General features: G+C 44.1%; 1 protein-coding gene across 3 annotated transcripts in view; it reads left to right on the top strand.

Annotated features, from left to right (window-relative positions):
• The first annotated feature begins 7414 nt into the window (after nt 1-7414).
• LOC147201556 (histone deacetylase 7-like) overlaps nt 7415-26711 on the top strand; it is a 35608-nt gene continuing 16311 nt past the window's right edge. Inside the window, exons 1-10 of one of the 3 annotated variants that reach the window (XR_015101644.1) lie at nt 7415-7708; nt 22169-22350; nt 22531-22618; nt 23080-23194; nt 23285-23361; nt 24149-24262; nt 24423-24514; nt 25048-25146; nt 25449-25602; nt 26261-26505. Coding sequence is in view for 2 of the 3 variants with exons in the window: in XM_086118157.1 (XP_085974283.1) it covers nt 22219-22350; nt 22531-22618; nt 23080-23194; nt 23285-23361; nt 24149-24262; nt 24423-24514; nt 25048-25146; nt 25449-25602; nt 26261-26505 (1116 nt within the window). In the remaining variant the exon portion in view is untranslated. Of the gene's footprint in view, nt 7709-12612; nt 12931-22168; nt 22351-22530; nt 22619-23079; nt 23195-23284; nt 23362-24148; nt 24263-24422; nt 24515-25047; nt 25147-25448; nt 25603-26260; nt 26506-26711 lie in introns of those variants that run through there. The other 2 variants (XM_086118157.1, XM_086118158.1) reach the window with 2 other exon arrangements.

Genomic DNA, 26711 nt, shown 5'->3' with positions numbered 1-26711 from the left:
GAAGTACAATTTCTGGTTCTATGGTTATCATCACACTTCTTCAATAGTATAAAAGCACAGTGCTGTAGAATCAGCCGCTCGCCATGATAGAATCGGATACACAAACACAAATACAACATGCCACGTTTTTTTTTTGTTGTTGTAAGATTTCAGCGTTTGCATAGGGTGTACTGTATATGCAGCACATACAGTGCATAAACTCGTGCGTGGAACCGAAGGCAAGTATCTCTGCGGTTTCCTGCATGTTGAACATCCTTTGACTGAGATCACACAGGCACACGCACGTGAGCTGTAGCCTGAACTCAGACACAATTGCTAAACATGAGCAAAATGACAAATCAGCCGTAATGTGGGAAAAACCATGTGCACATTTTTTTAATGGGAAAAATTGTTGTGTGATTGTTTTCTGCTTGAGCGGGTGGTGCCAAATCGCTCATTTTAGGTGGCTGGATGTGCGAAGTGGTATTTGCTCCCAGGCTGTGTGCCACATTCACTGTCGGGGGCAGATCGAATCTGGCTCTCCACATGCGTGTGAGTATTACGTTACTGTACTTTTTGTCAAGGTAGCTGGGTTGTGCTACGTTTATGTTTGCACCTGGCGGCGGTGAGACACCTGTCGACCTTTTTGTGGGGTCTGAGGTTCCCCTCGTGGCCTACATACAGTGAAGATAGAATGCAGATAAGACGCAAGATGTTACATTTTGCCGTCATTTCAGTACATTGCTTGGTCGATGAATACTTTGTATGTCTCATTTATTTTATTCTAATTATTAAGTGCGCTCGGTAATTCATTGTAATTGTAAAGACGAACAAACTGAAGGTTGAACGCGCGAACGGAATGGATTGTGTTCGATCTCAGGAAGGTTCACCACTCAACTCACCTTTCAGCTAAAATATCGGCACCGGTGCCTTCATTCCGGCATACACGCATATTGATTTTCGGATCTCAAAATCGGTGAGTTCATGACAATCCGTGTAGGATGTTGACATGCTACACTCTACTTTCACACGAAATTTAGTTTGTTGTAAACTGAAAAACGGAAACCAACGGGCAGGCTGTGGTGTCGGGTGTGCAGGAACATGCTCAGCTATTACGGTTGCAAGACAGGCGGTGCAGGTGGTCTCACAAACACACATATACACACACGCACACACTTTGAATGCTGCGATATGTGATGTCCAACCACAAAGAGTTTGGCTTTTCAGCTGTAAGGGAGGGGAATTCATGAGAAGTGGGCCTCATTCAGGTGCGTTGTCGCCAGAATTAAGCAATTTAACCGAAATGGTAGATGAGAATTACGAATTATTTTGATCACGTTGAATTTTCCCCTGTGCAATGTTTGGATGAAGGACTTTACGTTCAAAGTCACCATGGAGGCATTGTGAATTTGTCTTTGGTGCAACTCGACCATTTACACTGGGGAGGAAAACCCGTTGTGAATGTTGCAATATTGTCTTTCACAAGTTTCAAGCAATTATCATTCAACATGTTTTCAACCAGATCTATGAATTTTATTTGCAAGGTCTTTAAATGAGGACTTCAGATATGGTTCTGTGCACCATGAAGCGTAGAACAGCCCATTGAAACAATGCAGCAAAAAAAAAAAAAAAAACCTCTACTTTATGTTAATGTCTTTGGCAAAAGTAAAGAATCACCAGAGTGACCTTATCATATTTCCATCACATCATTTTTTTTGCACGCCTCCATCCAAGTTCCCAAGACCGTTTGGCCACAGGGAGCCCACCTAATAAGAGACCCAACCACCACAAGCCGATCGGTTCTGAAGCAACAGCTGAGCAACACATCTGTCGGGCCTCCGCCGTCCCAGCCGGGACGTTCTGGGCTTGATTAAATACATTTGTTGATTCCACTTCCAGAAAGGTTCTCTTCAGTTGTACCTCTTCTGTGAATGGACTGACCCCCGCCCCTCCGCTTGCTGTTCTCCCGCTGTACAGCTGTTCCCTTGCCTCATATTGCACATTCTTTGCTTCTTCGGGGTTGTCAGGGGCCCATGACTCTCCTTCCCGCTTAGTGTACGTGTCTGAGAGAAAGAAAGGGCCGATGTAATAATGTTAAGAGGGAGCCAGAGCCTGAAGGACAGAGTACAGCTGCATGGCAGACCGCCATCTCCCCCCCCCCAAAAAAAGATGTTCTCCCCCAGCTGTTTGTCTCTTGCCAATTACCCCTGTTCATTCAGGTCCTCCCATCACCACCTTCCTACGTTTGCTATTTTTAGCTTGAAAGAGGAAAAGGAAAGTCAGAGGCAATCCCTCCACCCCCTTCCACACACACACACACACACACACACACATCATGCCTTTATATTCTCTCCCTTCCTCCCTCTGTGTTGTAGTCCTCAGACTTCCCTCCTTGAGCCTCCCCACCTTTTTGGCCACTGTTGCAGGTAATATTCTTGGGAATGCTAAACAAAGGAAAAAATGCGACACAAAAACAGGCCCGGCCCGACAAACAACAAAGCAATTAGGCAGTGTTTGGTCTGGCTGGAACAAGCATGACCTTTCAGGAAACTCTCCCTTCCTGTCGACACAGGTCGACTAGCCATTCGGCCTGATTGGAGTCTCACATTCTCCAAAGTGTGTGAGCGCGCCTCTATGAGAGGTCACTGAGGCATATACGCAAAAGGACATTGCTTTGTTTTAAGGATGACATATTTAACAATGAAAAATCTATTTTGGCTGGTCTCGCATTCAGCTGTGGGAAAGTGTGTCACCTTCACCTTGACTCTGACAAGGTCCATCCATCCATTTTCTAGAGCGCTAAAGCTGATCGGGACTGCAGCTGGAGCCCCTCACATGGGACTTGGCGTCCAAATGCTCCCCAGACTACCGGGGGAGGAAATCACAACTACATGCAGTTTACACGTCTTGGGACAACATTTCCACGCTCTTCAGCCTATTGTTAAGAGTAACCCGGAGTTGGTGAAATAGCTAGCCCAGCGTTGGGTCCAAAAGGGACAGAGCCAATGCTGGGTTATTTATACGCAGTGCATTCGGCGGAGGAAATAGTAACCCAATTTGGGATTACCCAATCTGCTGAAAATCCACAGCTATCCAGCGAGTGGGTTAGGAACACCACATTTTCCGCACTGTAAGGCGCACCTAAAAGCATTCCATTTTCTCAAAAGTCGACAGTGCGCCTTATAATCTGATGCGCCTCATGTATGGATCAATATCCTGATTTCTTGGACGTAGTATTTTAAATGTTCAGTAAGGCGCTTTGTCACAGCTGCAGCGGTTGGGAAAGCTCTATATCAATAAAGCTGTATTGTATTGTATTGTATTCCCTTTAGCGTAGCTCCATCTAGTGGATGCATAATGCACTATTGTAACTTCTCTTCCTTGCGCCTTATAATGCGGTGCGCCCTATATATGAAAACAGTTTTAAAATAGGCCATTCATTGAAAGTGTGCCTTATACTCCAAAGCGCCTTATAGTGTCGAAAATACGGTCGGTGTGTGTGTGTGTGTACTTGAACCTGACTCGTCTCTACAGCAAAGTTCTTCCACTGAGACCCTGCCTTCATTACTCGTTAGAGCAGAGGAAAACAATATCTGGCAGATCATTCTGGTATCTCATTCTTAAAAGTCATTTCCCAGTTAGCAGCCTGTACTTTATCTCCTCGTGAATTTGAAGGTCTCCTTTCAGCTCCATGTTTCCACTTAGCACGTTTCCAGATGATGATGCAGATCCCATTGTATTCTTCAAGGATTTCTGAGCTGCTTGTTATCTACGGCTGACGTTTTTCTCTGGTTTTGTCTTCTTGTCCTCCCCGGTGCTCCAAATGTTGTGTCAAAGCGGGGCTGCTTTAGATGTTTGGAAAAATCAAGCGGTTTTGCTTCTTTTATGGAGACACAAGCTCTCACTGCGTCGAGGTGGCCAAAAATAACGGTCACAATGTCCGCTAAATATAATGTATCAAATAAACAGGTTGCTCTGTCTTGAACGCCCCCCTCACCCTCCCCCAACACAGTACTCCTCAGAAAGAGGAACTCAGACCAATAAAATCCCTCTCCCGCTTCATGAATACAAAAGTCCATGACCCCCAGAAATGAGTTTCCTTTGGTCAGTGTGTTTTCCCAAAGGATGAAATTACATTTGAACCACAAGGCTGATCCAGGGCATCTAGCGGAGGGGCAGACCACACGGCAGCTGAGGTCACGCTCCCTGCTGACCCGCTCAGCCACGTTTCTCAGCAACAGGGCGGAGACACGTAACGCGCCCTCGGAAAGAGATCAACAGGTTAATTCAACGACTAACATGGTTGATGCGCCACTGACTCTGTGTCGGCTGAAAAACCCGTGCCTTTGGCCATGTGGGAATTCGTGTTTCGTTGACTAACATAGCAATTATGCGACATGATTCAACCGTCAAATGAAATTTGAGAGTTTATTTTATTATTTTTTAATCAATTTTCATCTTAATTTCCGTGTGGAACAATTTAAAGGGCAAGCGACGGGTGAAGGGCGATTCGATTCGATTCATTCAATTTTATTTATTTTTTTGGGGTGATTTCTGTCTTCCTCGCTTATGTGCACTATTTACACCAGCAACATAGCAGCGAAAAGATAGATACTTGTTCACAAAAGCAGCATCGCTACGTTTAGCGTCTGTTCCGACCCCGCGAGCGACTATTTCTCAAAAAGCAAAGAGCGTTTTTAGTTGCCCGCTAAGAAAAAAAACGTCATGAGCAAAATAATTTTCCACACAGGGAATTTTCCACTGAAGGCAGTCTCGTGCCGAACAATGCCACCTTGCAAATCATTTTGCCGAGGTCACCTTGCCTCACCCCGTGCAACTTTACATAAGAAAAGAGCATGAAAGCAAGTCGGGTCTGACGTTACTCTTTGTCACTTAAGTTGTTAAATTGTGATTCAGGATCGGCTTTACATATATTTTAATTTAAAAAACATCACAAGAGAAAGCATGCTTATTTTTAATTGTTTTTCGTGAAAATTGGGAATCGGCTATTTATGGGGAAAAAAATGTGAGATGTTATTTTAAGGCCATGTTGTCCACGTTGAGGCCAAACGAATTCATAACATTCAAGAAAAAAGAAAAAACGACATAACGAGGTGCATTTATCTTACCAAAGCTTGAAGCGGTCATTGTTTTCCATCCTGTTGAGAGAATCAAGTCAAACTGACCTTGTGTGTGGCGTAATGTGATACCAGGGCCATGCAGGGCTTACGTTAGCCAGCATATGTCGGCGTCGAGCCTGTATCACGTGCTGTCGGCCAGCAAAACAAATATACATCTACAAATGACAATAGCATGCAGGGGAGAATATAGCAAGAGGACAAATATTGTGTCACCTGCGGCATTCTAAATTTGGAAACCGAACAACTCTGTGCAGTACCAAGAGATACTTTGCTGTTTTTAAAGCAAACACGCCTCACTGTTTTGTTGTTGTCCCGTACGGTGGCTAGCCATCGGCGAGAGCAAATGGGAGACGTGGTGCCACTGGTGACAGTGTGTCAATTTGATTTGGTGTTTCAGGTTCGACAAAAATAACGGAGGCTAACGGCATTATCAGTATGAAATTGTCTTTTGCTATTGTTGCACATTCAGCTAGATTGCAAACGCGTGCGCGTGCATGTCTGTCTGTGTGAGTGTCTGTTTTTACGTGATCCCTTGAAAACGCGACTTAGTAATAATAATATCCTAACACATAAACCCTCTTTCTTCTTAACATGTCAGACAGAAACCGTGAGAGAGTGCAGATAACCTTTCCAACTGTCATCATAATTTCCAATTTTGGCCATCAATGAATATTTCATCGGAATATTTCAGACGATAGTTTGGGTCAAATGAAAACAAAACGGCGGCCCGGTAGTCCAGTGGTTAGCACGTCGGCTTCACAGTGCAGAGGTACCGGGTTCGATTCCAGCTCCGGCCTCCCTGTGTGGAGTTTGCATGTTCTCCCCCGGGCCTGCGTGGGTTTTCGCCGGGTGCTCCGGTTTCCTCCCACGTTCCAAAAACATGCATGGCAGGCTGATTGGATGCTCTAAATTGTCCCTAAGTGTGAGTGTGGGCGTGGATGGTTGTTCGTCTCTGTGTGCCCTGCGATTGGCTGGCAACTGATTCAGGGTGTCCCCCGCCTACTGCCCGGAGACGGCTGGGATAGGCTCCATCACCCCCCGCGACCCTAGTGAGGATCAAGCGGTTCGGAAAATGGATGGATGGATGGATGAAAACAAAACGCTTTGTACATTTTCAGACATGACAATAACAATTAAATTAAGATTGATAATAAAAAGAATAGGATTGGCACGGCTAAATCCCCAGCATTGTGTTTTTCTCCCTTGTTCATGTCTCTGAAACGCAATTGTCAGGAATAAATAAGTGGCCTTGTGCAACTAATCACGTTGAACGCACAATGCTAACAGCTGACTTTATGACGTTGTTCTTGTAAAATTTCTCCACTCAGAACACGCATCTCCACCCTGGGTAATCTGCAGCCGAACAGAAGAGTGAAAATATTGCATTGTATGTATTGCTAAAATTAGGTGAATATGATGGTTTAGCATGTGTGTGTGTGGGGGGGGGGGTACTGGTGTCACGCAAACTACAAGCTTCAATTTTCCCCTTCGTTGAGGGCCCAACAATCAAGCAGCACATCGATATCCTCACAAGATCAGTGTTTGCTTCATTCAGTGCACGAGAAGAGGTGGAAATTATGGCAAGACGATAACACCCTGAGCATCTGACACTTCCTGGCCGAGAAGATTTTTTTTTTTTTTTTGCCTCTTTGAAGACCTGGACCACGTCAAGATGGCTGTGAAAATGGTGAAGCAGAGACCCTGGGCAGAAACATTCCAGGAGTACATGAAGGCAAGGCAGAGGCTTGAAAGGTGCGTTAGATCTCATTTGCATTCACTTCAAAGGTTAAAAATTGTAGTTTGGAAATAAAAGAGATCTTTTGGGACGTCAGTCCTGAAACTTTTCTGACACATCCTGCCACGATACATGTCCATTGTCTCATTGTATGATTAAAAAGTAAATTGCGATTGGATTTTTGGTTCTTGGTTATCATCATGTTCTGTTCAACTTTTACTTTTTTTATCTACCTTATTTTCTGTCAAATTATTACTGTATATATGTTTTATGTTCAATAAACAAACAAACAAACAAACACATTCTACTGAATTATTTTCTTTTTTTTTCAGGTAATGCTCAGCGCTGTTCTAGTTCCATCCTCTGTGCTTTGTGAGTACTAAATGAAGACTTCCTGCTATTGTCTGTCAGACACAAACTCAATCTGTTATGCTGTGCAACACACACACACGCACACGCACGCACACGCACGCACGCACACAATCACGCGCGCGGACGCACACTATAGCGCGCTCCGAGAAACACACGACCTCTGTGCGGCTGCTGGCGCAGGGGCGGCACTAACAAGTTACGGGAGGTTGATACGTCAGAGCAACTGCGTCGTCTGTGAAAACAACAACAACAAAAAAAGTGAGCTGAAGGGAGTGATTAGACGAGAGAGGGTGAAAGGAGAGAGACGAGTTGGTTGCGCTCACACCAAGGCGAGCGCGAGACATCGGAGAGGCAGTTGTGTCAAGCGGTTGAGTCAGTGTGCGCTTCAGCACCACTCCCTGTCAGAGCGGGATCTGCATTCTCACACAGCCTCTCAGACCTGCTGCCACTGTTTAACTTGACCGGAGGAACCTCAAAGCTGGTAGGAAATATTACACAATGTATATATATATATATTTCGAAAATAAATATGGTTGTAATAGAAAGTAGGAATCGGTGGCCAGTATACTGCCAATGTCATTTTTTATACTCTTTAATCTGATCAGTGGAAGTTGTTTTTGTGGGGGGGGGGGGGGTTTAACTGATGTGAGAAAGTTTGAGAACTTTTTATCAGTGAAAACAGGCTTTTGAAAACTCGTGTTTGTGCGTATGAAAAGAAGAGGAAACATTGCAGTCCGAAAAGAAAATATTGTGTGCATTGGTTGTATTTGTTTAGTTTTGCAAGTGTTGTCCCTTAAGATGGGGAAGGGGAGAAAATTGGAAACAGACCCACCCACCCCAAAGAGGGTCCACTTCAATCTTTGAGAAAAATGTGAAACAGAACATTAATGCGATGCAGTGCTGCAGGAGACGGACATACAGGGATCAGAACATGACATGGAGGCTGGATAGTTAAAGCCCGGAAAGAGGCTGGGAGTACGGAAGTAGTTGTCCCAACACCAGATAGCGCTTCTTCCTAGCGAGCAGTATTCAAAACAGGGTTAAGTTACTCTGCGTATTGTTTTTTTTTCCAGATAAAAATATATCTTTTACAGAAGCCCTCCTCCCGCCTTATAAATCACATTTCCACCATACTAATCAGAACTGATCATGGTTCTCGCCACCATGATCCAGTGGAACTCAACCAAATGATTAAAACTGCATTATAATAACAGCCAAAAATATCAAAATCCTTTTTAGCTCTCTCTCTCTCTCTCCCCCGCCCCTCAATGTGTGTGTGTGTGTGTGTGTGTTTTGAATTCATCCCCCAACCCACCCATTTTCTAATCTGCTTATCCTCACAAGGGTCGCCGGGGGGTGCTGGAGCCTATCCCAGCTGTCTTTGGGCAGTAGGCGGGGAACACCCTGAACTGGTTGACAGCCAATCGCAGGGGGGCACACAGAGACGAACAACCATTCGTGCTCACAATCACACCTATGGAAAATTTAGAGTGTGCCATTAACCTGCCACGCATGTCTTTGGAACGTGGGAGGAAACCGGAATACCCAGAGAAAACCCACGCATGTACGGGGAGAGCGTGCAAACTCCGCACGGGAAGGCCGCAGCCACCGCACTGTGAGGCAGATGTGCCAACCAGTCGGCGGACGTGCTAACCAGTCGACCACCGTGCCGCCCTTGAATTCACTTCTAATATATTTATTTGGGTTGGAAAGGTCAAGGGGGCAGCAGGTTAAGAGGCCAGTTAGGCGGAAGTGGCTCTTGAGGGACACAGGAGTGTGTTTAGGTTTTAAAGTTGTACATTTTTAGCCCGTGCAAGTAACGCGTCTTCGGTGGGTTGTGTTTGGTTGCAAAGAATGGCATCACGTCGTTACAATCTACTCTGTTGATGGTGGACCGAGCGTCTGGTGCATGACCTCTAAGTATGTACAGTATTGGTCTGGGGAGCGTCCCTAGAAATTGCAGTTGGACTCCTGATGTCATATGACCCCAGTCAAGAAATGAAGATTGAAGGCACTTGTGTGTTTCGGTAACAAATGAAAGATGACGTTACTTGTGTGAGTACCACCCCCTGGTGGAAAAAAAGTTCATTTGCAGGAATCTGATCTCATTTGAAAGTGGCTGCCAAGGGAGGCCTAATTGCACAGAGAAAGACCGTCAGAAGGATTTTGGCATGATGGAAGCTGTTGAACTAAATATTTGGGGATTTTTTTTTTCTGTCCAGCGAAGGGAACTTGCACATATAATAAATGTCCAAGATACAATTGTACCTTTTCGACACTCATCTCTGTTTACACAACGTTGGATAATAAGACGGTGCAGTCGTGTACACGGGTGGTATTTCTGCCATATGATTTTGCCATCAAATGTTTGTTCCGTAAGTTCCACCTTTTGAGTGATTTCGAGCCCGCGATGCAAAGAAGTGCATGCGTTCGAGCTAAACTCCCCAGTGGGACTCTTTCCACTCTCACAGTCAGTTTCCAGAGGAACAAATCGAGCGCCGAGCGTTATCTCTCCCCTCTGTGGCTTGACTTTGTTTCGCCGTTGGGAGTGGAAAGGTTTTCGAGGGTACCCACCACCCCGAGAAGCCTTTGCGACCTTCTTGCGTCAACATTACGATGCAGTCGCCGACTCCATTTCGCTTCCTCAACGCGCGGCGCATCCTATACGTGTGTTGGGAAGCTAAAAAAAAAGATTTTTCCAGCAAAATAAAGACTTTGATTACCAAGTCACGTGATTATATCAAGTCACGTCCTGTCCAGCAGGCAACCACGAAGGCAAACGCCTCGTGTTTATTTTGACAGTGTCATTTATGGTGGCATGCTTAATTGTTCCGTGTTTTACTATCATCGTCATCATCGCAGACCGTCACTCTCCTTCCAGCACGCTCTCTGGCAATGTGCCCTTCGAGCGCTGCTCCCTCCATCAACGTATTGCCTGACTGCATTCCTCCCATTCCGAATGGCTTCCTGTGACTCCAAGAGGAGTAAGGCCTACTGGCCGCAAAACTCCACCTTGAAGTCCTACCCACATATTCCATGTGTTCCATTCTCACCCTTTTCACTTTCAAATTCAGTTTAGAGATGAACTGCAAACTCAACCTATCGGAATGCTTTAAAATAAGCGTGAAACAAATATCGGGGATAATTATTTTATTTTGGAATTTATAAGGGGCGGTCCATTGATGCAAATGTGACATGAACCCGTAACTTTATCCAGATTCTCATCCAAAATGAATGCGAATCTGTCCTCACATTTGCTCTTTTACTATTTCAAAATGACAGGGTGAAGGGTGGCCCAAAGCTTTTAGCACAGCGTCGTCCTCAAAGCATTTAATTTTTTTAAATTTTGGTTTGAGAGGCAGCCTCTCTCAATGTTTACACACACTTTCGGAGGAATAAATTAGTCTGAAATTCATGTGCCTTATTGCCTCAGCAATATTGTTGATTTAAAGTGCTACAACCAGGGAAAGGAACTGTATGTTAAGAGAAAACGTATTATAGTCTTAACGCTCTACTCATTTAAAAATGATTTACAATCTGGTCCAAATAGCAACTAGAGGTCATATGATGTTCGTGATATTTCCCTTTTAGCTTTCACGCAAAACAACAGCTACCAAACCCACTGGACGGAAAAAGATAATACTTGGGAGTCAAACGTTTATCATTCAATTTGGAGGAATTACCATGAAATTCAATTTACTTGAACAGACAGTACCGCCAGTTATTCGGGCCACAGTCGGCTGGAAGTACGAGCTGTTGAGACAATGATGTTTTCTCACTCAAGCCATACCGTTTTCCTCTTAATCAACTGAGCTGCACAATGGTTAATCTGATGATGTTCAGGGTCAGCCTGGGTCAAATGAAATAAAACACCGGCTCGGATTCACTGTCGCACGTTGTTTGTTCTGACGAAAGGTGGAGATGGACACGTGAGATTTGACAACATGCGAGAGATGCAACTCTGTGAAAATGATGAACCGCTGTGCACTGTGACTGCAGGTGTATATTGGAGCAATGCAGATAAGATAAGATAAGAAGATAAGATAAGATAACCTTTATTTGTCCCACACTGGGGAAATTTGCAGTCTACAGCAGCAAAATTAGGGGGGGGGGGGTGAGAAAAAAATTAAGTGTTTCATTACACAAAATAAATGTTTCAGAAAAGAACTGTACACAGTTCAATATAAGTGCAATATAAAATAAAGCATTATCAATATATTTGTAGAATAAATATATTAAATTAGTCTAATATTATAAATATTAGAGTCTAATATTTATAATATTAGACTAATTTATAAGACTATTTATATATGATATATATTATTATTTGTTTATAGTTTAAATATATATATACTATTTATAAAATATATAAATATTATAAATAATAACAAAATATGAGCAGAATCAATTGGACATAAACATCATTACTGCAACATTGTACTTGTATTCTTTAACTGGTGTCTTCGTTAATGTAATGCTTCCCCACACATGACAAGAAAATAATGTGTCTCCTGACTGCAGCACCTGCACTCCCCCAAACTGTCTGTCGTAGTACCAAGAGTGACCTGCGAGAGGGGCCGTCGTGCCAAGGGACATGCGGGGAAATACAAAGAAGAATTAAGATTAACACTAGTAACAGTCGTAAAAGAAGCTAAATTGTTATCTAGTAACCATATTGAACTGGTAAACTCTCCTCCTTGTTATTGTTGCTATGGTCAAAGATGTGGGAGTAATTTTATACAAACACTCCACACAGCCGGCCCAATTCTAACTATGCATGCCCCCCCCCTTAAACAAATAAATGCCTCACCTCAAATAGAACATCTCATTTGAAAGAAAAAAAAATAGTACAGCAGCAGGTGGGACCGAGCCCCGCCCCCAAATAAGGAAATTACGAATATCTGCGGGAATTCATCCAAATAAAAGGTCTTCTTCCTTCAAATAAATGCCTTGTACTCTGCAGGTGAGTAGACAAATGCCACTGTTTGAGAAATGCTTTGATTAGACACTAACTGCACAATTCCTGAAGTTCATCAGGCTGTTAGGCCATTGGCATCATTGTTTTCTCTTTCTTTTGAGAGAGAGAGAGAGAGACAGAGAGAGAGAGAGAGAGAGAACCACAACCTGCCAAGTAAGGTGTGCACTTAATTGTTTTGAAAGGCGTTTCTAATCCGTTGACAACCTTTTTTGGCCACACCAAATATTCTTTACAGCTGTCATCATACAAAAACAAACACCGCCCCCCCCCCCGACAAATTTACAAATAAACTGTGTTCAGACTGTTCGTGATACTTTCCAAGATTGAAAAAAAACCGCACCCACGCCATTTGCGCATCCCTCAAGTCTCACTTGAGCAGATGACGCCCTCCCACTCGTGTCACACTCAAGGTGAGACTGCGTGCGAGCGGCGAGGAATGAGGAACACTTTTCAGTCACTGCGAACACATTTCGAACGAGAACTCAGTGCGTCCAAGTTCGCTAGCCAAGGCCGAATGCGAGCACGAGCAGCAACCGTCACGAGCGACAAGCTTTTGCCGCTCAGTGTGAGATCCGGGTTGGACTAACCTGTTAAGTCAGTCGTTTAACAACGGCCACAAGGATGTTTCATTTGTGTGACACGATACTCTTCCCTTAAATAAACCCATCGGTCTTATTATGCAAAAATGGAAATGCCTCGACTGTTTTGAACTTCACCTTCACCAGGTAGGCAATATTACCTAACATTTAAGCTAACATGGAAATGCCTTACGAAAGCGACGACTTCAACATAAGCCCTGTCCTGTCTTTAATGTTGCTGTACAAAACAACACAACTCGAATGGCATCGCCATGTATTCGTTATGCTCGGTGAGAATGTTGATATTTCATTAAATATGTGTTCAAACTCATTTTCAATTTAAATGCTAACGTGGTCCCTGCAAGCTTAATAATGAAAACAAATATATATGTATATATATATATATATATATATATATATACAGTATTTATGATACTGAAACAAGTTGTTGTTGTTCAGTGGCAGAGCTAGACTTTTATCCTTGGAAGGGTGGGGGCAATGGGGTGGCCAAGGCTATTGCAGAGGGTCCGCAAACCAAAAACCTGGAAGCACGTTATCAAAAAGTGATCAACATTCATTTTTATGTTCCTAACCTTTTTTTTTTTTTTTTTTTTTTTTACAATCCCCCAAATTCTTCGAAAAACCCTGATAAACATTCATGATATATTCCATACGAAGAACAAGGGTAAATGTGGAGAGAAAGAAAATCCACAGAAAAATCTGAAAATACCCAAAAGCCAATTTTCTGGCCTGGCACCCGTGGAGTGCGAGCATATTCCCCTGGAGCCAATGCATCGCCCCCAGCCCCTCCTCTCGCTCCACCATTGTTGCTGTTGTTGTTTTTACCTGTTGAATGAAACATCTTCCAATTATCGTTACATAATGACCATGGATATAAAGTGCCGACTCCCAGCATTCATTTGAGAGCACTCTAACCACTTTCACATTGGATGAAGGAAATGCACGTTTCAGCGCCTTAGCATGTACTTTAAAAGAGACCAAAAGTAATTGGGCAATTGACTCAAAGGTCATTTCATGGGCAGGTTTGATTAATTCTTCGGGTTACATCGTTACCAATTAAGCATATGAAAGGCCTGGAGTTGATATGAGGTGTGTTGTTTGCATGTGGAAGGTTTTGTTGCAAAGACATAGGGTCAAAGAAGCTTTCTGTGCAGGGAAAACAAGCCATCCCGAAGCTGCACAAACAGAAAAAAAAGCCAAAATTGTTCCAATGTCAAAGGTTGTGACAGTTTGTTGTAAAATTTGATTTCTGGTCAAATATTCATGGTCCGAACTGTATACTGTAACACACAGTAGACATACAGGTCTGCATTTTAAATTAACATGTGTATTTAAAATACTTTAAAAAAGTGTTCTTCTGATACTGGAAGGAGAGCAGGAAGGAACTCATGGAGGCAATGAAGAAAATAAGAAACTCGCAGGTCTGCGGTGGAAGAGGAGAAGGAAGGGAGGCAGAATAGCAGTTTTAAGGCTGAAAGGAAGGACGTAAGGGCGCATGAATAAATAACAGATGTGACGGGAGAATGGAAGGCAGAAACGTAGCTTTTAGCAAAGGAAGGAAAGATGCAAAATAAAAACCTGCTTCGACTCATGAAAGAAAAAGGGGTTTTGAAGGAAGTCAGAAAGGAAGAGAGGAGATACTCAGAAAAAAAACAGGGGTATGAATATAGACGATGGTAGAAAGAAGGGAAGAAGGTTGGAACCAAGGAAGAAAGGAAAGCAGAAAAGTATATATTTTTTTCAGTGAAGGAAGGAAGGAAGCAGGGCTATATTTACATTCGTCTGACCCCCTGTATGTACATATTCCAAGTTACGAAAACGTGAATGCTACAGGAGACAAAAATCACAAATACCGTGCATGTGACCCCCCCTTCCCTTGCTGGACTAATTTCGACTCGCAATAAAATTGGAAAGTTTTCTGCTAGGCAACAGATGTTTGCTTGCGTAATGTCAGAACTTTTGGGCAGCTGTGTTGAATGTGTTTACATTCACGGGACAAAAGCGTTGGCGTATCACGCCCTCAAAGCGCCTCAAAATGAAAATCTGCACATGTATAGAGTCGTGATACATGCAGAAATACGCACCCGCTTAGCAACAGTTCGTGGAATATTGCCATGACGTGACCCTTTTTGGGATGGGTGAGGTCATAGTTTGGCTGCTATTAGCAGAATTCAACTTACATTCATTTTGTGTGTGTGTGTGTGTGTGTGTGTGTGTGTGTGTGTGTGCGCGCCCTTATCCAAGGATTTGACACCACTGTCTGGCTTTCTGTTGCCTCTCAAGTTTCTCAGATCATGTGTTCCTCTGTTTATCTCATTTATAGAAGATATCATTCGTCCTTTGAATGGCTTGATATCGAATCCGCCGGTGTATGCGTGTGTGTGAAAGGCTGGAAACGAACAATAAGCAGCCTTTTTTTATTCAACACCAAGGGTGTCACTTTACCTCAAGTTGTGACCGCCTCATGGGCTGTTCCTTGGAAGAGGCCTGATAAAGATATGAGATCTGACATTATTTGTTGCTGTCCAGCAGTGGTTTATTGTTCATCAAAGGCTTCATCAGTGATGGAACAAATAGACAGAATTGATTGCTGTCCTTTTTTCTCCCTTCTTCTTCTTCCTCTTTTTCCCCCCATTAATCTTGCCCTAATACTAGGTCACGCAGAACGGTGACCCAGAATTAGCGTCTAACAATTTTTCTGTGCGAAAATAGGAGTTTGGTGCGCTGAAATCGGCTCAACCAAACCAAATTTGAGAGGGAAAGAAAGCACCTGAAACAAAAGAACGACAGGGACTAATAACGGAATCGAGCAGGATACGACGATGATAACGTTAGATGGGATTCGGCCAATCGCAAACCCTGTGTGGAAGGGATGCGGCGACGAACAAATCGGACACCCCTTCACGCTGACAATTACACCTACAGACAAATTAAATTTTCAGTTCAACTAGCATGCCACTTGCATTTCTTTAGATTTATTATTTTTTACTGTTTACTCTAGAATGAAATCATTCCTGTCATCTTACAAGCCACTCGAGCTGAACTAATGAACGGCAGATGCTGCATGCACTTGGCGATTGCCCTCATGGCTCTGTTGCTTTAACAACAATTCTTCTATACTGCCTTTACAAAAGAAATTTAAATTTTCAGCCACCAAAGGATGAGTCGGATCTCTTAATTTAGTCATGACAAGAAGGGATTGGGCTGTCGAGGCTTCTTATCAGTGTTTATCGGCAATAAATAGAAATTACCAAAAATAAAGATTGAGTTTATCTGTGTAATCGCCTGACTGATTTTGAATGTGAAGGTAACCAACCATCCTCTGGTCTCCTGCTCCGAATGTATTTACTCAATTCGTAAAGGCTTGATCGTGAAGTGAAGCCACCTGTAAACCTGAGATAGTCATTGCGAGGTATCCGTTTGGCGTGTACGTTTTATCGCAACCTTTTACCCAGGAAATAACCTTTTACAAGTCTCCAGTGTTTGCCAACGTGATCCGTCGCGGCGTGCTGACAATAAGCGCAGTGTTCTGGACAGGCCACAGCCGTAGATCACATTTCCTGTTCCTGATTTCAGATTTCAGCTCATATGACTGTGATACACTCCTCAATAAACAGAAATAGGACTACTTGTTTATTGTGTGTGGGAAACAAGATGGGAAGAATCAGCAGTAGCAACACGAGTCAAACAAAGCCAGCAACATTTGAGTTATTTATTTTTAAGCCAAAACTGCTGGTAAGTTAATACCAGAATGGTGCCAGAAGCCAACCTAGTGTGAAAAACTATCCAGGTGAAAAACTTTTTCATCTCAGCGCCATACATAAATCCAGGAATTCATTCACACAACAAGAAAGAAAGAAAGTTTCGCCTGTAGCTGACAAAATAGTCAAATTTAAAAACCTCTCGACTGCGATACATTTCAATCATTTTTGCATCAGACTGGCTTCCCACCGTTTGCGCTTCCATCAATGCTCTCGTGTAAACAAATGGCCCGAATAACACTTTTCATATGTTCCCAGTTCAAAACAGTCTCGTGGGAAGCAGCCCGTCCACTCAGGATGACCTTTGTAGCGATACACTTGGAACAAACGACAGTCTGTCTGTGTTGCGAGAAATCAATTTAAGTCCCACTAAAGAACATGCTAGCTTGTGACATTGTATCACGCCCACGCTCGTTAAAAGTGAGCTGACAGTACCTTACCTTGCTTAGCCTGCACAGCCTCAGGGACGGAATATCAAGAGACTTTGTGACTCATGTTAGTTGAAGAACGTGGCAGGCAAAGTGCAAACCGCACACAGCATAGGAGCTATGATAAGACCAGTTCACTTTTTGAATTCTCAAACAATTTTTCCCAAAGGAAATAATTGTGATAGAATTAATCCACCCCAACTTGGGCGACCGTAGCTAAATTTTAACATGACTTACAACGGGGGCGGTCCGGTGGTCCAGTGGTTAGCTCGTCGACCTCACAGTGCAGAGGTTGTGGGTTCGATCCCGGCACCGGCATTCCTGTGTGGAGTTTGCATGTTCTCCCCGGCCCTGCGTGGGTTTTCTCCAGGTACTCCGGTTTCCTCACACGTTCCAAAAACATGCATGGAACGTTAATTGAAGACTCTAAAATTGTCCGAAGGTGTGTATGGTTGTTTGTCTACATGTTTGTGTGCCCTGCGATTGACTGGCGACCAGTTCAGGGTGTACCGCATCTCTCGTCCAAAGTGATCTGGGATAGGCACCGGTTGACCCGTGACCTTAGTACAAAATAAGCGGCACAGTGTCGTTTCTTGTGTTGCCCATCATAAAAGGCCACTCGAAAATGTGCAGTTTTATTAGATGAGGGCCGGTGGGTTTCAATAATTTTAGGAAGCCGGACAGTGTCTGATGTGACCACCATTTGTGCCTCTGACAAGCGCAACACTTCTCCTTTTGCATGGAGTTTTAGTGCCAGTCCAGCCCTGCCACACCGATGATCTCGGGAAAGGAGAAGTGCTCACAAACGCATATTTCGACAGATTTGTAAACAATACAAGAGGGGGGTGGGTCGTTTGTGCACATACCGTTGGACGTCTTTGATAATCAATGATAAAGTGAAATTTTGCAGGACACAAATTGCACCGCAATTATCTCGGACTGATTTTATTCCCAACTGCGTGGGCAACCATTACAAACACGTGTGGGGCGGCAGTTGCTCTCGCTTTTAATGCACTTGATGCCCCACGTTCATCATAACAAAGAATGCACTGTGCACTGCTATTAATATGTGACCACACGCTTGCATGATCGCACAATGTAACGTGTGCACAACGACAGGTGACGCTAAAAATAAGCCGCGCTGGCTGCATGGGCTGAAAGATGCACTTAGCAATATAGTATAGGGGTCCCTTCAAAAGAAACAAATGGCTTCTATTAAGGGCCCTGTTAATACACCGGCACACACCATTGCTGATGCGTACGGACGCGCACCTTCAACTGTTGCCCACTCCGACATATGCAAACACCAAGACCTGCTGTGTACACTCAAAAGAAGCAACTGCAAGCTAATAATATCTTGGCAGGCATAGAGTGGACACACACACAAGAACACACACGTATGGATGCACGCATTTGGAGATTGATACTCCAGCTGCTCGGAAGCAGAGGGACAGAATGTCCCCAGCAGCTGTGCATTCCTCTCAACGTAAGAATAGAAGGGGGGAGGGCGGGAAACTCGGGGCTAGGTGGCAAGTAGCATGAATTGCTAAAAGTGGGCATGACGGTGACGTCAGTACGCTGTCACAAGCTAATAAAATGCAAGAGCCTTTAATCGTTGGGAAATATGCTGATTATAATTACTGGGGTTGTAGGTTTTTGGAAATCTTCTGCCGAGTGCCGACAGTTGTTTCAAATATCATGGTTAGCTCATTTTGATACCTTTGATGATTTTTGAGTGAGCTCTTTGAATGAACCTCATCAGACGAAGGCTCCAGCTGCTCAAATGGATAGATAGATCGAATCCGCAGGCGTACCCAATCAAGTGGATCTAAGTGGGAGTGTTGGTGTTTGTTGTCATCATGTCAGGGCGTGGAAAGAGTAAAAAAAAAAAAGCGACAACCTAATGATGATTACATGAAATTATTTTTCATTTTAGTTCCCTGGTCTGTGCTCGACATCCATTTTCACTTTCAGTCCAATCATGTCAATGCTTTAAATATTAAAATAGTTGAATGCGCACTTTTCCTGTTTGGCTACACGGCCAAGAAGCGAAGCGCAGCTGGGAGAGGCATCGCTCCCCGTGCGGCTCAAGCAACAACACACCCATTAATTGACACGGGCAATTGATGGCGAGCCGTTACCACCTGTCGTCAGTTGCCAGCGACGGTAGGAGTCAGTCGCCAAACTGAGGGGTGGCTACATTTGAGATGGCTGTATTTATGGCACTTGTTCCCTATGTTCATTACACTTAACTCAAGATGCTTATTTTCGCTCTATCTACTGTCTCCTTTTTATATATATCTTCTTCGCATACCGACTTCCACATTTTGGGCAGCCGACACTCCAACCGCAAATGGCTGATGAATTTTCAGTATGAAGGCGGCCTGAGACGGTTTCATTGGTCCACTGTGACGTGTTCGGTATTTTCATTGGTCGAATGTAACGAGACTTTGGGGGAAAATAACAATGACTATGGAACGGCTTCAAGCTCATCGGTAAAAAGTCATTAAAAAAACCGCATCACATTCAAGGCCGCGTGGTTCAAAGTGTGGGAACAAGTCGAGGCAGTCATGAACCTCTGCGCACGTCACCGCATGCGTGTGTCATATAGTCTCACTGCACCGTTGCTAATTGAAGCAGGTCAAAGCCTCAAGTATGATGCAGTGCTTACTGTATGTACGCAAATAGTAACTCTCACTTAGTCTAAAGCGTGACTTGCAGACTGAACTCCGTCCAGTGACAAAAGTGGCATTCGTTTCAACCCAACAATAAACAAAAGCCAAACTTTTAGGCCGCGGCGTGGATATAAATACAGCTGACAGACATCTGCACTCTCGAGCTGCAGCAATGTGCCAGTAAATCTATTCAACCAAAATAGCAGCTTCTGCTTGCCTAAATGAACCAAGAGGATGTTATGGTGAAGACTAACTTTAGATACAGGAAGTTCACAAGTGTCTGTGTGTGTGTGTGTGTGTGTGTGTGTGTGTGTGTGTGTGTGTGTGTGTGTGTGTGTGTGTGTGCATGCGTTGCGTGCAGAAGGCCCACAGAAAGAGGATGGATGGTTGTGAAACAAATATGCCATTACAGAAACCAGAAGTTTGTCTCCTGTTTATTTTTAGCGCCACAATGCTCAAAATGAGAAGAGAGAAAGAGAGAAACTACTCACACAGGATCACTTTGAGATACTGTACCGTTCTGGTTATTCATAAAACACATAAAGATTTTATCATGGCAAAAAACAATACTTATTCAGGTCCATGCTTATGAGTTTAACTGGAGTTTGCGCCGGTCTGAAACGGCACCGCACACGATGGGAGGGTTGCAAAAAGTCCTGAGAACTCCTCCAATACTCACACTGTATTGTTGAATTAATACCTTGACCGCCAATCAAAAGTGGATTCTGTCGGCGTACCTAATATAGTGTCCTGTAAGTGTATATTTACAATTTTAAGACCCACCAATGTGAATATTTTAGAATGGTTTCGGTGATGGGCTGTGGTGGCCATGTATGGTTCTTCCACACGCTACCAAAGCAGCCGGCCGCAGCTTAAAATACTACATTGTCCCGTTGACGGTAAATCATCCGTCTTTCTTGTAACCGATAAGACCGTCTTCTTGGACACCACGGGACATCAAAAAAGAGTCAATAAAAGTCAATGAAACATTTGAAAAGAGTTTAGCTAATTCCTGCTCGCCTGCCCTCGCTAATACCCTGGCATCTTATCATGTTGTGATTTCCATGTGCACCACATGACTTGACTATTAGCCTGCTTATTTTGTGTGACAAGTGAGTATTAAAGTGACTGATTCTAGTTTTCATCCATCCATTTTCTCCCGCTCATCCTGTTCAACAAACGAAAAGCGGGCTACGACCCGAACGGTCACCATTCAATCGCAGCGCAGCATTCTTGTATCGAGCGCATCCATGGACGCATGGGAAAAACAATGCAAACTGCTCACTGAAAAGCCCAAATTATGATATGAACCCAAATTCTTTTGAGTTTGAGGCAGCCGTGCCATCCAGGTGTTCTTTTTAGGATTGATTACATTCCTCGCCGTTTCAAATAATACCCAGAAATCCCTCACAACTTTCCGCGAATGTGAACGCTGCTGCTCAAGGCCGTCTGTGACAAATAGCAGAAGTGAAACGGATGAAGCTTACATGCACATTAGCATGTACTGTAAATCCTCCTGGTCTCATCGACTCCCTTCATTATTCTGCCGTGTGCAAGCGGGCGTGGGAGACACTTTTGCAAACCCGAAACACCCTCACAGAGATGATTAGTTCACTGTGAGTCAGTCGGACTTTTGGGAACTGGGCCCAAAATGGAGCTGCATGTGACCACGAAACTGAAGAGACGTTTACTGTCGCCATTCGGAGCTTTAATTTGGACCTTTGTCCGTCCGTAGTGTCCAGCGGCATGCGGACCTGCACGCAGCCGTGGTGGCGTCAGTTCCCATTCGCAGGTGCCTAGGGCCTCGCCACACCTTAGGATATACGACGCTTTGTTGAGCTTTCTGTTTGGTTTGATGAGTTTGTATTTTTAACCCTTTCATGCACCCTGTAACCCGATAACATGATAAGCTGCCCACTGTCGTCACCGCTGTCCCCTGAAAGGGTTAATAATAGAATCTTTTCCACTATTACATATCGGTAAAAAAGAACAGTTTGTCTGTCTTATGACAAATGTTGAGCAATGTTGTGGGTTGCAGTCATATGAAGGCGAATAGGCTCGGTAAATTTCCTTCCAAGTCACTCCACTTCCCGTCGCTGATGTCATGTTGTTCCTTCCCCCCCGAAAGCACAAGTGGTTGCAGCCCAGTGGCGCTCTCCATTTTGCCACATAATTGCCACATTTTGCTTAATCATGTTCACCTTTGTATCTATCTGTCTATCTTTCAGACAACCGACGTTTGGTTCGCTTGTCGCACGAGTGCTGAATTTTGCCTTTATTTTTTTGTTTTAATTCGCCCTGGGAGAGGGAAAAAAAACGGAATAATGAACTCAAACTTATTGCCTTGACTTCACAAGTCACAAGACCTTTTTTTTTTAATGCTGGAGTCGATTTTCTGTCTTTTACCGTTTGTCCTCACATGTCTGACGCAATACGTCATCAGGTACCCGTTCGCCCATTAGTAAAAATAATTTCTTCCTCTTTCTGTTCCCCTCCATAGTGGATGCCATCAGCAAAGGTCTTTCACTACCCAAAAGTGGGCAGCAGTCCATGGACCTAAGTGTCTCCCACAGGCTGGTTCATCCAGGCCGAGATTCGGCTATGCTGGCCCCCCACCGTCCCTTGTTCCTGGGACCCTTTACCTCTCAGCCCTGCTCTCAGTTTCCATACCAACACTTGCAGGTACGTACAAACGTGCCCTTGAGTCCTCGCAGATGGATTTGCACCTGCGCAAACTCAGACCGTTGGTCGCCACCGCCTCATCACTGTTGTGAAGCAGCAATGTTTTCCATGGACCACTCATTGGTAGCGTGGTCCTTGCGAATTTTCATGTTTGGTTTCATCATCATTTTCTTCTTGCAGTACAACACCGAGCAAAGGCAAAGGGAGATGGAGGCTGAGAAGCAAGAAGAGCTGCAGCAGCTAATACGAAAGAGCAAAAATGAACAAAGTGAGTGTTCCTGTGGACAAGATTGATTGACTCACGGTGTTCGATTCTGTTCTTGGCAGATTGGTGACATGGTCTTTATCTGAGTCACTGCATCTATGTTCCAATAAAAAGGGGATTTCCAGCCATTTTGCGCTCAGATTCCAAGGAAATTGCGTTAATGCAAAAACCGACGTCAAACCGGACAGATTGTTTCAGGAAGCACCTCAAGCTGTACCCGATACAGGAAACGGAGAGTGGCCTCGGGGACAACTTTTGATGTTGCTATTCGTCAACCATCCTGCTTGCGCCATTGTTCAGAAGAAATATTGCGGATTTTCCTCATTTTCTCAGTTTCACTTGAAAGGGTGCGGTTGGCCTGTCGGTGCAATTTGGAGGCGTCCAAAATTCCTCAAGGAGAGAAAAATATGGAGTCATAGTGTTCGCAGAAGTGGTCATGATTTGATCTCGACATTGACCTGCAGGTGCGGTAGCCAGTCCACTGGTGAGGCAGAAACTCAGAGAGCACATCATTATGAAGAGCCAGCCCACCCATGACAGGGTCACCCCCAAACACAACAGTCCCACGCCAGGATACGGGTCAGTCCAAACAAACAAACAAACAAACAAACAAAAAAGAGAGTCCTCTGAGTGTACATTTGTGAAACAAAATTTGTTTTGCTTACCAAGGCGCCCACTTCCAGACATGCCCCCAAAGTCTCAGTCGTCACCCGGTGACATCCAGCGGAAGGAACTGCGGAGAACAGGTGCGCCGTTCTTCCTTTCTTGTTCCCGTCTCCATGTGAGAAAAAATAAATACTTGTGATTTTTCCATTTTAACTGTCTTTGGATTTCGTCAGCCACAAAAACAGAACAAAAAAAAAAAACGAACGGGAGCGTACTCTCTGTTAGCATGAAGGCGAGTTTTGAAACGCCAGGCCTGCAGGGCCAGAAAGAGAATACGAGAGAGCAAAATCTCCCAAGTCGTAAAAGCAACAGTGACAGTGAGACACAAAGAGCAAAACAGTTACATAACATTGACTTAGGTATGTGTAAAATGAACTGTGTGAGAGTACAGCAGGTTTCTCTCACCGTGAGAATGACAGGAGGTGCGGTTAGATCCTCTCGCGAACATCCGAAAGCACACCAAGCACGACTTGCTTTACTGGGATTATTAACATGCTTTATTCCAGTCGTCTATTGTTTTTGGTGGTTTTTTTTTTTTTTTCTGAACCAGATACTGTTTGTTTGGTTTTTGTTTTTTGAGTTGGGGCAGTACCGGACGCTGAAATAAACATTTTATGCCATTGACATGGTTCGGATATTGGCTTAATCTCTTTAGCGGATGTTAAAATTTTAACATTGAAGTTCATAGCTTTACTTCATCTGTGTGGTGCTCTCTTTTTTTCTGAGGCACTTTGTGCGTCTTTCATTTCTGTTTTCTTTAGGCTGCCATTCACGGGCTAAATATAGATATATATTTGCATGTGAGTGTTGTGCGTCGTGCGCGTGTTTCCTCACGTGTTTATTTCTGTTTTTTGTGTATGCATGCAGTGTCTGAGCCGACACTGAAGTGGAAGTTAAAGAAACTCATCAGCACAAGACCAAACCCGTTGCAGAGAAAGATCAGCGCCCCTCCTGCGGTCAAGCACAGGACAGAAACTCTCGGTAGACGATTTGCGCGCTGCTTGGACCAATGTACCATCGGTGACCCTGGTGTATTTTGGCAACACATGATTTGTTGTTGAAACATATTTCCGATGCCGATCGTGGCTGATTTACAAAGATCTCACAAACACTGGCTTAATATGGCAAATCTGTCTTCCAGACTCTTCTCCCAGCAGCACTCCGGCATCCAATCGTAGCTCTCCCAACGACAGCCTCCATTCAGACAATGGAACCCTCCCACTCGCTCACGAGGTACCGACAAGTGGATATCCTCCGCATGAGATCGGACTTTCCGATCTGTATGAGTTGTCGTGTTTGGGTTGCACCTTATGTGTTCGATAACGTAAGCCTTTCTCTCGGGTGCCTTCATTTTCTTCAACGCGTGCTCGCCATCACGTTACAAATAAACAGCAATAGCAAATGCCTTGACAAGAATGTGTCGACATGATACAGAGCAGTCCGTGGTGGTATTTCCTGTTGTTTGTTCGCCAGAGCAACAGTCAGAGCGTCCGCTGGGCGCCGCACTATTTACGGTCCCATTTTAATGATCGCGTCTCATAAAAATAGTTGCAGCGACGTTGTGTGTGTATGTAGCGCTACAATAACATGGCCTCAAATTACTCGTGGCGTGATGCACAATATTTTGGAGCTCTTTCGCAGATGATAATGAACAGGATGTTTTTGGTGATCAGCTTTTGTGAAAGATCGATATAAGTCAGGATGTATCGTAATGTATTGTATCATTTGCACAGTCCTTTTGCACTCAATACGTTCATCTGATTTAGGCCCAAAAGCTTCTGCTGAAGGATGGGCGATTGGCCAATTTCACCCTGCCCACCAATCCAACCGCCAGGCCCAACATCACTGCAGGACTTCCCGCGCAGGTGAGTCAGTCTTTCAGCGTTGACAATGGATTGTTTTCAAGGAGTCGACGTTGGGAGTGTGAAGAAAGGGAAATGCTCGAGTGTGGTCATCTCTTTAATGGGCCAAACCCAAATTCTTTGCATAGTTGATCTATTAAGGTTAGTGCTCCTTTTGTTGCTGCGTTGACTACCGTGAGGAATTTCATCGAGAGTGATCCGTGTGTTGAGATTGCGTTCAGAAGAATAAAAGCGCGTTGTCTTATGTCCTCGACATCTCTCATTCTGTCTTTCCCTTCTCCACCTTCTTAATTTGTTTTATCTAGGTTGACCTGCGAGTAGCCAGGACTCTGGCAGTATCCGCTCTGCCTCAAGTCTACTTACCTCTCGATGGAAATTTTCCAGCCCAGGCTCACGGCTTGCAGCCCGTACTCATATTGGAACCGCATACCGGGCTTGTACAATCGCAACTCATCTCCTGTGAGTCACGAATGACTTACTGAGTTTGTCCTGTTGCAACAAATACAAAATAGCTCAACATTTGGCAATCTGCAGATATATTGTGGCACAGATTCAGGCAAAGAAAACATTTTGGTTTATTGATTCCATTTTTTTTTCATTGTTCTTTGCAAAATAAATAAGAATGAAATCATTTCCCTTGCAAGCTAGTCTTCATGAACACATTGAGCAATGTTTTTTAAAAAGCTAGTGACCCTTGCAGGTCAGGTATTTGTCACTAGTTGTACCTCCAAGGGGTAAATTAAATACCCCCCCCCCCCCCCCCACACACACACACACACACGCTGCTGGGACTGTATTATAATAAACACAAGGCCTCCTCCTAGTGACCATTGGGTGTTAATGCATTCTCCAGTCTTCAGTCGTATCCTACATATAGTTCAGTTGGTTTTGAGATGTGGCTTTTTTTTTTTTTTTTTAGACGTCTGGGGGGTTTTTTCAATGCAAATCATATGCATGAACTATGAATGGTTCTTTTTATTCTAACTGAATTCCATCTTACACTCTGTGCGTTTTGATCATTTTCTGATGTTCCTCTCTCTTTTCTTTTCCTCCCTTTCTTTTTTTTCTGCCCCTCCTCCTATTGTATTCCCGTATTGTGATTGCCCAATGTTCACAGATCAAGGTTTGAGTCCTCCTTCCCTGCAACAGCAACGACACTTGACTTCCCCTACAAGAAAGGAAGGCCTCAACACCTTTTCCGCCCACAAACCTTTGGAGCGAACACGCTCCGAACCTCCGCCCTACAGCCACTCGCCCTTGACTCTGCACGCCGGCCTTCAGTGTCACACTCAGCACCAGCTGCCTCAGCAATGCCACAAGAGTGGCATGGAGAGGTTCAAGTTGAATTCCCTCCTGAGCAAGGTGAGGATTTGTGGATGCACACGCACGCACGCTCCACTCAAATTCGTTCAATATTAGGGTGGTTGTAGCAGTGATTCCCAACCACTGTGCTGAGGCACGTAAGTGCGTTATGAGAGGCAAACAATGTATCTTTGTCCAAATTATGCCAGCAGCGTATAGTGACAGGCAGAATATTTCAATACTATTGGATGGTGAAGAATATAATG

This window comes from Hippocampus guttulatus, chromosome 8 (genome assembly GCF_054856545.1).
Source record: "Hippocampus guttulatus isolate MCC_2025c chromosome 8, RoL_Hgut_1.0, whole genome shotgun sequence".
In the NCBI taxonomy this organism is placed as follows: domain Eukaryota; kingdom Metazoa; phylum Chordata; class Actinopteri; order Syngnathiformes; family Syngnathidae; genus Hippocampus; species Hippocampus guttulatus.
This window is presented reverse-complemented; position numbering and strand designations above follow the sequence as displayed.